At 27.6% G+C, this 14,085-nt stretch overlaps 1 protein-coding gene across 1 annotated transcript in view; it reads left to right on the plus strand.

The window, feature by feature from the left end:
• Nucleotides 1-14,085, plus strand: part of LOC111621989 (F-actin-uncapping protein LRRC16A-like) — a 197,595-nt gene that overhangs the window by 76,494 nt on the left and 107,016 nt on the right. The window contains exon 13 of the mRNA XM_023364280.1: nt 12,958-13,145. Coding sequence (XP_023220048.1) covers nt 12,958-13,145 — 188 coding nt within the window. The remainder of the gene's footprint in view (nt 1-12,957; nt 13,146-14,085) is intronic.

Below are 14,085 nucleotides of genomic sequence, written 5' to 3' on the forward strand. Positions count from 1 at the left end.
TTTTTTTTTTTTTTTTTTTTTTTTTTTTTTTTTTTTTTTTTTTTTTTTTTTTTTTTTTTTTTTTTTTTTTTTTTTTTTTTTTTTTTTTTTTTTTTTTTTTTTTTTTTTTTTTTTTTTTTTTTTTTTTTTTTTTTTTTTTTTTTTTTTTTTTTTTTTTTTTTTTTGAGCAGACTGCATTATATTAAATCAGCGTTAAGTGGGTCTTACTGTATTTTTATCTTAGTTGTCTTCATTTAATCTTTCCAATTACTAGTAGTATGTCAGTAGTTTGAATTAATAGGATAATTAGTTTATTAATATAATAGTTACTATCAATTTATGGAAAGATTTTTTTAATGTTATTGGCAAGGATAATTGAAATCCGTTTTATAGAATTATTTTAAATTATGATTTTTTCTTTTATTCAAAAACTGATTTTGAATTTCTATAATAGCTTAAAATTGAAGATATATTTTTAATATAGTGATATTCTCTAGAAAATTGAATTTTTAAAATTGTAAGCTGAAAATGTTTATGAATACAATTGATTCCACTTAATTGGGATGCCGGTTAATCGGGGCAGCCGCTTTATTGGGCCAAATCTCAAAGAAAGGAAACCAAACTAATAAATTAATGCATAATTTAATCACTTAATTGGGACAGTAGCAGAAAAGGAATTTAGCAATTTTTTATATATTTTAGTAATCTTCCAAAAATATGTAGGCACTACGTACACTAATGTCATGTAGGCCTAACGATTGACAGAGACAAAGCGATTTTGTCTTGCTCTGGCAATTTGGTTTTTCCGGAGGGGGTCAGCATAGCGGGATGTATCACACGGGGATTTCATCTGAGGCAGATATGAATGCGAGTTACTGACCCTGTTCTGGATTGGACTGGACAATCCCCTTAAAAGCGAAGGGACAAACGTTGCCGGACAATTTTTTGAGGTCTCTGGACTGAGTTGGAAGACAGCTAGAGTTTCCTTGGAAGGTATTGCATGCATAATTATGTCTAGATTCAGACAGCAGCCATCCGATTGTTGAAACCAGCATCGAGCTGGCAGATTCTATAGATACTCCCACCGAAGTGGCCCATCTCCAAGTAAAGGAAACTGTGCTCAAAGGAAGACTGTAAAATGATTTTTGGACAAACCCTTTTCTTTCTCCATTTTTAGTTAGAACATGTTCTAACTAAAAAGAAAGGAAGGAAAAATTGTTCGATCAGGAACAGATCGAATGGTCAACCTTTGTTTACATCACTACTAATATTTGGCAACACTAGCATTATACAAATCAGTTATTTATCATTGTGAGTCTGGCAAATTTATAGTACAAATATTTTCTGTATTTTGGTTTAATAAAGCATTAAAATAGGTATCTAATCATTATTTTTTACCTACTTATTTATTTACCTACGTATTACATATTTTATTGTACAATTTATTATTAGTTCATTTAATTGGGGTAGCTGCGTATTGGGCTGAAATGAATTAGTCCCAATGTGTCCCAGTTAAGCAGAATCCATTGTATTTCATAAAGATATTTATAATTTAGCTCCCTTAACAATAGTTTTATGGTAAATGTGTGTTCCTTAATACACACACATATATAATATAATCAAATTGTTGGATAAATCAAATTTATTATAATTTACTTTGAGTTATAGCAAACAAGAAGCAACCTTCCTTACTTCTTTCAAGCAATAACTTTTATTACAACACAAATGTTTTCAGCCTCATTTAGGGGCATGCTTCAGGTTTTAAACTATTTCAAACAAAAAACTGGATGTTTCAAACTATAGTGTACTATTGTTTAATGAAGAGATGTACTTACACCATATGCATTTCGAACTGCATCAATTAACAGTTCCTCTTTAGTGGTAGAAATACACAATAATGACATGAACTCTCTAGTAGAACGTTCACGTTATTATTATGTATTTCTACCACTGTGTATTTCTATCAGTGTAATTTTTACTATATTCATTATTTTAAACTCAACTTTTCTTTTGAAAGTTTTTTGAAATTACATACACACACCTTTTTAAATATATTTTAATTGATCTCCCAAATTTACAAATATAGTTCTTTTTATAATTCCTTCTAAGGAATAACTAAGCCTTCAAAGGACTGTAACCAGATTACATTTGGTCCAGGTAGTATAATGGTAAAACATTTGCAAATGAACTACTAATTCCACTGCCTGGACCTCTGATTTGATCTTTACTTCCACACTATATTAAGTTATAACCTTACAGATGCCATCTCATGGATGCTGTACATCCATGACCCCTGTGTTTTTAGATGACTTCAAGCTTTCTCCTGGCATATTTATATCGTTATGAGGTGTTCAACTTCTGTTCAGAATTTCAGTAATGGGGATGGAACTGTATGTGTTACATAGTCAAAATTTATATATCTTTCTCTAGATATGCTTCCTTCTTTCTTGCATTGTTTTGGCAATGATGCTTTGCTTACAGAAGACCAAGTCTTTTATTTAATGTAGGTGCACAGCCCTGAGAACAGTGGAGGAAATGTATAGATTTGGTTGGGAAATTTTGGATCATTGGGCTATAGTCTGAATCTGTTATCATGCAGTTGTCACCTGTTTTGTTCTATGAAAGAAGCCTTGGGAGACAGGAGATTCACTCAGAATGCTGAATACAGAGAGTTCATTATGCAGTGGTTCTGATATCATCCAAAAGACTATTCTGTAGGCATAGCAGTGTTGCCAAAATAGTGGGAAAGGTGTCAGTCTGTGGAAAGGGACTGTTTCTTTCTTTAGAAAAGAAAGAAACAGTCCCTTTCCACAGACTATGTTTCTTTAGAAAAGAAAGAAACATAGTCTTTCTTCTAGAAACATTCTTCTTCTAATCCCAGTTTATGCTTCTGAAGAAAGAAACATAAATTCGGACTATGTGCTATTAAATGTATCTCAGCTGAAACTAAGTTCAATCACTTTAGAAAGAACCTTTATAAGTCACAAGGACAGTGAATCTTTATCAGTGGCACAGAAGTTATTTTTTGAAGATCCAAAAATGAAAATTCAACAAGGGCCCATAATACATAAATTTACATAGAAGATAATATTTTAAACATTGCAGGATTTATGAGATGGATCTATATATAATGTATTTATTAATACACAGCCCCACATACATAATATTTTAACTTTTTTAAATACAAAATTAAAAATTTATTATCTTCATAATACATCATTGTACCTGTAGGCATTTCAAATTACAACAGTTGAACAGTGAATTCCTGACAGACCTAAAAGAAGGCCTATAAAAGAAGCCAAAAACATTAGTCAAAAAGAATAAGTGAGATGGAAAAGTACTGGAAGGTATAGTGTTGAGACTATGTACTATATACATCTTCATCCCCATTACTGAAATTCAAGACAGAAGTTGAACCACTGTCATATATTCCAACCAGTTCAAATTTTTAATTATTCAAACAACTAGAGCTGGATTTACATTATCATAAGACTTATAAATTATTTAATTAAATTAATTGGTTAAATAAGATGATTATGCCAAATTATATTGTATGTTATGTAATCCAGCTCCTAATTGTTTGAAAAATTATGTTCAAATCAACTTGAATTTTTGTCTATAGTAGAGTAAAAGGCTAAAAAGTATTCTTAAAAAGTGTTTTAAGAATTTAAATTTTTCACTGCAAGAAAACCTCATATTTTTTGTTTAATCATTATTTCATTTATTCATTGTTTAATCATTAATTGTTGTTATTAACTATATAAGCAAAGGCCTATTTTTTGTGTGCTGAAAATTATAAAATTTTATGGAATTTTTTTAATTACAAGTACAATTTTTTTGTGCTGAACTTCACACAACTGTAAAACATAAAATGTGCATAAATTTTTTTTTACCAAAAAACTTTATTTTGTATTGTAAATTCATAAATCCTAATTATACTTTAATCTATCATACTCAATCATAACTCACAGGCTATAAATCAAAGTCTTTTTAGATTTTTATTGCAAATTGTCATCTTTTTCTGACATTATTACCTTTGAGAGGTGAATGCTTGTTATATTGGGAAAAGGCTTTCTTCACACCAAGAACCACAGAGTTTGTAGGAAGACCTAAATATTTTGCTGCCAAATTGAAAAGAATATGAAATTTCTCAGAAAGTGCTGGTGTTTTTCATAACTTTACAGTTGAGATGGATTCAACTATCTCATGTACACATTTCAAGTATTAAGTTTTTTCACTACAAGCTGAAAGGCTTGTAGTGAAATGATAGAAATATTGCCTACAAAAAAATTGCTGAAATTCGAAAAGCTTCTTTTGCATTAGCCAAAGATACAGGAAACCTTCAGTAACTGTATACCTGGCTAATAAAATGTATATCTTGACTTGAAACAGTAGCAAGACCTTGGATTGAATAACCAGCATTGTTGAACATATTAAGATAATATTAAACAAACTTTTCCAACTGACATTTTTCAAAAATACTTTTTGCAAGAATTTGCTTCTTTGTGAAGAACAAGAATATTTCTCTTCAGTCGTGATATCGATTTAGCATATCTCACTCTAATTTTATCATTTTCTTGGTGAATTCCCACTTTACAAGCTTCAAAGCAGATTGTGAGTGACTATACAATCTAGAAGCATATTCAGCAATAAATCTCATATATTTTGAAAGAAACTTACTATTAAGTATTTCTTCTAATTCTTTCAACATAACTGTTGCATGAGTGATTTTATGTTCATTTCTATGAAATTATTGTAAATTTCAAAGTGACTGGTACAGTAACTAACTGTCACAAACCATATATTTTGCTGAACCACAACAAGTTTTGGAAGAAGCATTTTTTCTTTCACATGATTGTTATTGAAAAGCTGGAGATATCTCATTTTCCTACTGGAGCAATATTTAATGGTTGCCTTTGTATATACTACAACTTTGTTGACTGTGGTAAAATGAGCTTGCCAAATATACTAATGTTGCACATCGTATGAACACAGTTTGGAAATAATATTTTCAATGTTTCAAATGTTTTTTCTTTTTATATATACATAGCACTATTCTGATACATGGTTTGACTTCATGTTTGTGCAGATTTCTGACTATTGATTGTAAAACTGTTATGGCATTTACAACTTCCAAGTTAAGGTACTGTACAGATATAAATATTCTTATTATGTGCCAAAGAACAACAGTGACTGTTGTTCTTTGCATTTCTTAAGTAATAAAGTAATTCTTTGGCACAATTATACAAGTAAAATATGTAAAACATAATTACCTTATAAGTCACTACTTTCTATTGTAACAGCAGTCACAAAATTAGCTTTTTTTTACCAGCTTCTTTCATTCATGTTTTTGATGAATTTCCTCTAAACCTCACAGATAATACTATCTTCTTGGACTTCAAATGTTTTTATAATGAATCTTTCCTGATGTGATTAAAACAATATTGCAAAGAATGCAGAACAGGTGTCTATTATCATTATGGAAGCTTTCCTTTGAAAACTCTTTTACTCTATCCTCAAAAGTAATATTTTTCACTTCATGCTTTTCATTGTATGATATGAACACAAACTAAAGTTGTTATTAACTATTGGTATTGTCTGTTCACCACTTAAACTTTTAAACTTTGATTTGCTTTATTCTAGTTTTTTTTCATTTACACAAAATTATTAAGACTCTTAATTAAGCAATGCCAACAAACAGTATTCATTCAATTAGCAAAAATCAATGTAGCAACTTTTCTTCCAGTCAGCACAATATAGAATGAACTCAGCCATCTACAGTCAAAGCAGTGACAATAGGATTAATCTTTTGAATGAAATTCAGGATATTTTCCCTTATCTGGTGAAGAAAAATTTTCTTCAGTTTCATTTATTTTTTTAAGAAGTGTTTAAATCATTTGTGTTTTTCTAGTTTTTACCAGTTTCTGATCAAATTTGTTTGATCTCTTTATGGTGTCTTACTGTTGCATTGGACATCTATAATGTAAACATAGACTTAGATTAGACCTTTTTTAAGTTGATATTAGTAAAAATCAAATCAGAAACACGACAATCCTAAAAATTATGCTATATTATGTAAAATGGTAACATTTACACTTCAGTAGAAATTTTGTTGTTTTCACAAAATCATAACTTAGATAGGTCTTTATGTATTTTGTCATTAAATCACAAACGTGATATAAAAATGCTGTTAGCTTCCATTTTTTTAAATATTTGATCATTTATTGAAATAGTTTACTTTATCATGATAAAGTAAACAATTTTAATAAAGTAATTATTAAAAATTTTGTGTTTATAGTGTGGTTCTGGGGATTTTTGAGTTAAAGAACAAATCTTCAGAAATAATGTTTGTATGAATATGAAATGCCCTTAATAGAAATGAACACAAACTAGAGTAATATTTTGAATAAAAAACAATACTTTTATTCAGAAAAATTATATATATAAAAATAAATGCTTCTNAACTAAAAATGTGTTTTTAGTTTTTCTGCTTCTATAGGTATCAGTGTTTGTGAAACTTTATTATTAGACACACAAAAATCGCAAACTTTAAATGGGCAGGACATATTGTCAGCACGAATTATAGCAGAATGACAAAGACATTAGAGTAACATAGAGTGGAAAAAATCACAGCTGAGTAATACCAAGATAATGGGTGTAGGGAGGAGTGAAAGTGGCAATAAGCACACATGACTCAAAAGCTAAAACGATAACATAGTCTCTAAGCTACAGACTTTGTTAATGCTGATTAATATAGTTTGTAGTTGATTTTTATAGAAATAATTAACTTAAAATAATAAAATATAATTAATGTAATTAAAACTTAAATATATTAAGATTTTTAAAGTGTACTTCTATGCAAAACAGAATTTTGATATCAGTTTTTTAAATTAATTAATTGCATTTCTTTACAGAGACTTTGCTCATAAACTATCTTTAGCATTAATTTCTAATGCAAATACTCCCCTTCATACGTTAGATCTATCAAACAATTTGATTGAAGATAAAGGTAAATATTGAAAATGTATAAAATAATAGGATAAAGTTTTAATAATTACTGTTGTTTAAATTATTGCTTATATGTAATATTTTAAGAAAAAAGTTTTGTAATTGTCATTCTTTTTATTTTAAAATGTTTACAAAACTTGTCATCATTCTGATAAAATCAAAAAATAAATGAATGCAGTGCTAAATTTGAGGTAATAAAAAAATATTTAATCATAATCAGTTTATTAAATTATTTTAGCTGAAGATGATTGAAAAACTGTTGAAAAAGTTATTGTTAAATGTTTTCTGTTATCTATATGTGCATTTATTTATTTTTAGTTATTATTTCACAAAAAAAAATTATTTACATGTAATTTTTATATCAGCAGTTTTCAATTTTGCTTTCACAAATTCTCATTGTATTGTAAGACAAATTACTTTTCTAAAGCATTTTTCAGATTGTTATTTTTTTTTTTTGTGGATAGAACTTAAATTATTCAGTTTTAAATGCACAAAGACTAAGACACACTGTATTTTACGTTATTTTTAAGTAATTTGTTAAATTGAAAAGATTACTTTTAAATTTTAAATTATTTGAAATTTTAATGGTTTAAAATTTTTGTTAATTTTGTAATATAATTATTACAGTTAATATTGGAAGGTGTCAATAAAATATTTTAAAAGCATTTCTGAAAGTTAAATATCTTGGCTTGTTGACAAGGATTTTCTTTTATAAGATATACACAAAGATGAATACCAGCTTTAAAGTGGCATCATACAATGTTACATTTTTAAAAACAAATGGAATGTATTGTAGAAATTCTATGCATAATTTTTGATTTTATGTAAAGCATATCCATTACATATATCTCCATAATTATAATGATGTTCTCCTTTTAGGTATGTCATTGATGTATTGCAATTTTGTTTTTCAAAAAGCTGTATGGCATCAATGAATTGCAATAGTAAAATTTTACTAATAAATTATTTAGTTACATTTGGTAATAGTACAAAATATTTCAGAAAATAAATAATTGAAATACTATATTGTCATAAGATTACTTTGCAAGTATATAATCACAATTTCATAATTATTGATTTACAGTAGTAAAATGATTTAGTTTAATAAGCTTTCAAAAATTATTAGCGCTAAAAGTATTTTTTAAGTTAATTAAATCGTCTGCTCATCTGCACAAGCTTTAAATTCACTGAACAGATTAAAGCAATATTTACACCTGGAAATAACTAAATATTGTAAAAAACCAAAATCAGAGTATCTCTGGCAAAATAAATTTAACAAAATACTAAATTCTTTTTGAGTGTCTGATATGCTATAGAATTGTCTCTCCAAGATTTTGATCATCTAGAAGGAAGGTAAATTTCAATTTATATGTAATATGTACAGTGGCACCTCACTTAACAAGCACCTGACATAATGAGTATTTTGCATAATGAGCAAAATAAATTGTGAAAAAATGACTTGCTTAATGAGTGATGTTTCGCATAACGAGTGATGAGGAGAGGTGAAGTCCCCGGATTGTGAGTATGCGCCATCAGTCTGTGTTTAGCACTCATTCTGCTAGCATCTTAGGATCAAGTTATAAACTCTGTAGCATAACCATATCTGTATTCGTAAATGTTTGCTACACTGAATATCTATAGCAATAGTTATAAAATACAGTAAGGCTGTTTCCTTATCCTTTATGGAACAAACTTTTTTTTATGGCTTACGAAGCAGTCCATCGTGAGAATGCACAAAATCATTGGCTGATGTTGCCAGATCTAAAACTATAATTATTTATTCATTTTTCTATTTTTTTATGACCAAAGTAATTCTTATCTTAAAATTTTATGTTGTTCAGAAGTAGCATTGTCAGTCAAAAGATATGTTTCAACCAATTTGTTTCTTCCTGCACAACTTCCGATTGTATAGCGACTGACTTAGCGCATGTGCAGTTCGTCAATTCGCCATATCCCTACCGTAAGTTTGGTCAATTCAAACTTTTCTTACCGAATACAGTACAACCATACAGTTACATTACAGAGTTTATAACTTGACCCTTAGTGTTGCTTGTGATCACACATTTTCCAAACTTGTGTTCAGACATATTACATATAAACATCAACAACCATAGCCCATTATATAATAAACACATCAAATAATAAGCCAAATTCTTGGGCTATGTAAAGGCTATAATTAAATACAGTAAAATTTCTTTTGAATACACGTTATACAGTCAACTCCCCCCTATAACACTGTTGATTATTCCATTTTATATGAATTCCATGTTGTACGAGTCACTTAGATTTTACAAATGTGTGAGCCGTTCACAGCCCAGCACACGTATTTGTAAAATCTAAGTGACTTGTATAACATGGAATTCATATAAAACGGAATAATCAACAGTGTTATGGGGGGTCGACTGTATTTGATTTCCACTTNAAACCTTCAGTAACTGTATACCTGGCTAATAAAATGTATATCTTGACTTGAAACAGTAGCAAGACCTTGGATTGAATAACCAGCATTGTTGAACATATTAAGATAATATTAAACAAACTTTTCCAACTGACATTTTTCAAAAATACTTTTTGCAAGAATTTGCTTCTTTGTGAAGAACAAGAATATTTCTCTTCAGTCGTGATATCGATTTAGCATATCTCACTCTAATTTTATCATTTTCTTGGTGAATTCCCACTTTACAAGCTTCAAAGCAGATTGTGAGTGACTATACAATCTAGAAGCATATTCAGCAATAAATCTCATATATTTTGAAAGAAACTTACTATTAAGTATTTCTTCTAATTCTTTCAACATAACTGTTGCATGAGTGATTTTATGTTCATTTCTATGAAATTATTGTAAATTTCAAAGTGACTGGTACAGTAACTAACTGTCACAAACCATATATTTTGCTGAACCACAACAAGTTTTGGAAGAAGCATTTTTTCTTTCACATGATTATTGAAAAGCTGGAGATATCTCATTTTCCTACTGGAGCAATATTTAATGGTTGCCTTTGTATATACTACAACTTTGTTGACTGTGGTAAAATGAGCTTGCCAAATGTACTAATGTTGCACATCGTATGAACACAGTTTGGAAATAATATTTTCAATGTTTCAAATGTTTTTTCTTTTTATATATACATAGCACTATTCTGATACATGGTTTGACTTCATGTTTGTGCAGATTTCTGACTATTGATTGTAAAACTGTTATGGCATTTACAACTTCCAAGTTAAGGTACTGTACAGATATAAATATTCTTATTATGTGCCAAAGAACAACAGTGACTGTTGTTCTTTGCATTTCTTAAGTAATAAAGTAATTCTTTGGCACAATTATACAAGTAAAATATGTAAAACATAATTACCTTATAAGTCACTACTTTCTATTGTAACAGCAGTCACAAAATTAGCTTTTTTTTACCAGCTTCTTTCATTCATGTTTTTGATGAATTTCCTCTAAACCTCACAGATAATACTATCTTCTTGGACTTCAAATGTTTTTATAATGAATCTTTCCTGATGTGATTAAAACAATATTGCAAAGAATGCAGAACAGGTGTCTATTATCATTATGGAAGCTTTCCTTTGAAAACTCTTTTACTCTATCCTCAAAAGTAATATTTTTCACTTCATGCTTTTCATTGTATGATATGAACACAAACTAAAGTTGTTATTAACTATTGGTATTGTCTGTTCACCACTTAAACTTTTAAACTTTGATTTGCTTTATTCTAGTTTTTTTTCATTTACACAAAATTATTAAGACTCTTAATTAAGCAATGCCAACAAACAGTATTCATTCAATTAGCAAAAATCAATGTAGCAACTTTTCTTCCAGTCAGCACAATATAGAATGAACTCAGCCATCTACAGTCAAAGCAGTGACAATAGGATTAATCTTTTGAATGAAATTCAGGATATTTTCCCTTATCTGGTGAAGAAAAATTTTCTTCAGTTTCATTTATTTTTTTAAGAAGTGTTTAAATCATTTGTGTTTTTCTAGTTTTTACCAGTTTCTGATCAAATTTGTTTGATCTCTTTATGGTGTCTTACTGTTGCATTGGACATCTATAATGTAAACATAGACTTAGACCTTTTTTAAGTTGATATTAGTAAAAATCAAATCAGAAACACGACAATCCTAAAAATTATGCTATATCATGTAAAATGGTAACATTTACACTTCAGTAGAAATTTTGTTGTTTTCACAAAATCATAACTTAGATAGGTCTTTATGTATTCTGTCATTAAATCACAAACGTGATATAAAAATGCTGTTAGCTTCCATTTTTTTAAATATTTGATCATTTATTGAAATAGTTTACTTTATCATGATAAAGTAAACAATTTTAATAAAGTAATTATTAAAAATTTTGTGTTTATAGTGTGGTTCTGGGGATTTTTGAGTTAAAGAACAAATCTTCAGAAATAATGTTTGTATGAATATGAAATGCCCTTAATAGAAATGAACACAAACTAGAGTAATATTTTGAATAAAAAACAATACTTTTATTCAGAAAAATTATATATATAAAAATAAATGCTTCTTATCAATATATGTTCTTATATAATCTTAAGATGATTTACATGTTAACTTCATGTTATATACACAATATAACATAAAAATTAAAGCATTTTAAAATTATTCTAATTTTGAAACTTTTCTTTATTATTTAAATTTGTTCTCATAACAACCAGTTTTTGGACTTAAATTTTTTTATGATTGATAGATATAAATGGTGGAATTTAAACCAAACTCTTGATATAACTTTTATTATGTTAATATGCAAGTATTTACAAAAGACCATATTCAAAATAAGCATCATCTGCAGCTACACACTTCTGTTAGTGTTTGTACATTTATTAAAACAGTTGTGCAGCCCATTCTGAATTATTTCCTTGAGTGCAATCATGACAGTGCTTTTTCGATGTGAAATACCTAGTGCAATTCAAGTTGTTTGATGGTAGGTCTACTAATAAGGAACATTATATTGACATTATTGGTTACCTCCATGATACAATAAGACAAAAACAGCCTTATCTATGACAAGAAAAAATCTGGGTTCTTCATTCAACAATGCTCTGGTACATTGTTGTATAGCAAACATCTGGCAAAACATCAAATAACTGTTCATCATTCAACAAACCTTGTTTCCCAGACTTTTATGTTTTCACCAAAATAAACTTTTATTGAAGAATCATAGATTAAAATCTTAGAAGTGAAGTATTGCAACGATTACACTGAATGAGGTTAAACAGAATGGACTGCAAGACAATTAAATTTTAATAAGTTGTATGAACATTGGCAGAAGTGTGTAGCTGAAGATGGTGCTTATTTTGAAAGTAAATATCTATACTACTAATATAATAAAAGTTTTATTAAAAATTTAGTTTATTTTTGGCTGTACCATTTTAAAAATTCCATCTCTAATTTTAACATTTATCCATTTTTTAATATATCATTTATCATTCTGACTTATTGGTCAGTTTCAAAATTTTAATTTTACTCCTCAGATATTATTTAATGTTTAAATAAAGCTGGGCAAAATTATCTCATATCCATATTCTAAAATTAGATTTTAAAGCTTTTTAAAACTCGTCTTTTTTTAAAATTCAGCTAAATTCAGAGCATCTTTAAAATAAATTAATAGTTTAAAAATGGGATTATTAAATAATTATATTGATTTGAGTGTAAATGTAGGATAAAATGAGATGAGTTGAAGAGGATAATCTAGAAAGAAAAATTTATATGATACTAAATCACATTTCTTTTTTGAATAGACTAATGTTCTAATGAATAGCTTGTAATATTGTATATAAATACAATATTAGAAGCTAATTCATTTTATTTTCTGAGTCACTGTGGTTTTTTTTCAGTATTTTTATAATTTTTATTATATTTAATTATGTGTTGTTAATTTATAAAAATTTAAGCTATATATACATTAAACCAAAATTATAAAAATTTTTAAATTTCAGGTGCTGGACATCTTAGTGGAACAGTAGGTAAATTGCAGAAGGGACTCATTCATTTAAATCTTTCTAGGACAGGACTAACTTCTAAGGGTGTAAATACCTTAGCACATGCATTATCTTTAAATCGTGCCATGCCATCCACTCTTACCTACCTCAATCTTAGTGATAATGTTTTCAAAGAAGACATTAACGTAAGTACATAGAAATTAAAAGTAATAAATATTTCAACATGCATCATATTCATATGAATAAATTCTGTCTTTTCTTACAAAAACACTGAGATTTTTATATCTTACAGTAATTTAGTTTTGTAGTGTACTTAATATAAGTTAAATTTTCATTTGAAACATAAAAAAAGTATTTGGAGGTGTTTGGAATATTAATATTTACCCTATAATTATGTGCTATTCTATTCTAACTGTAACTATCATTGCATATTTTGTTAATTTTTGATTTATTCATAGATTAGATAATTATGTTTATTTTTTGGACATGAGTGTATAAATATGTGTGTGTGCGTGCATATATAAAGGAATGCATAATACCAAAAATAAAATTCTTTACATACTTAAAAAGCATAACTTTAATTTATAAATGCTACTGTCATTTCTAGTAAGTTAGGTTGACAATTATTATTTACAATAATAATAAGAATTTAAAAATTATTTTAACTTATTTTTATTTATTTATTTATTTTAATTGATCAGAGGGATCAAGTCCCCATAACCAGGAATTAGGACAAAAAAATTAAAGTAAAAAAGCTTTACAATTAGTAGTTATACAAGTAAAAACTTAAGTAAAGTTAATCATGTAGTTTCTTTAATGCATCTACTGTATAATAAAACTCTATTTTGATTACTGATAATTTTGAAAGATTATTGAACAATAAATGAAATTATTCCTATTATAATTACAAAAATATATGATAAATATTACCTTCAACTTATTATTAATATTTTACATTTTATAGATTATGGTACATTGAGAACTGTTCCTTATTATAAAAAAACATGGATAATTATTAAATAAAGTTATCTCCAATAAAAATGAAAAAAATATTAAAATATAGTGAACACTAAATACATTAGAATGTGTATATGCTGTCTTTACAAAATTTACTTTTTAGCTAGA

Source organism: Centruroides sculpturatus, unplaced genomic scaffold (genome assembly GCF_000671375.1).
Source record: "Centruroides sculpturatus isolate CEXI.00-Female unplaced genomic scaffold, Cexi_2.0 scaffold82, whole genome shotgun sequence".
Classification (NCBI taxonomy): Eukaryota; Metazoa; Arthropoda; class Arachnida; order Scorpiones; family Buthidae; genus Centruroides; species Centruroides sculpturatus.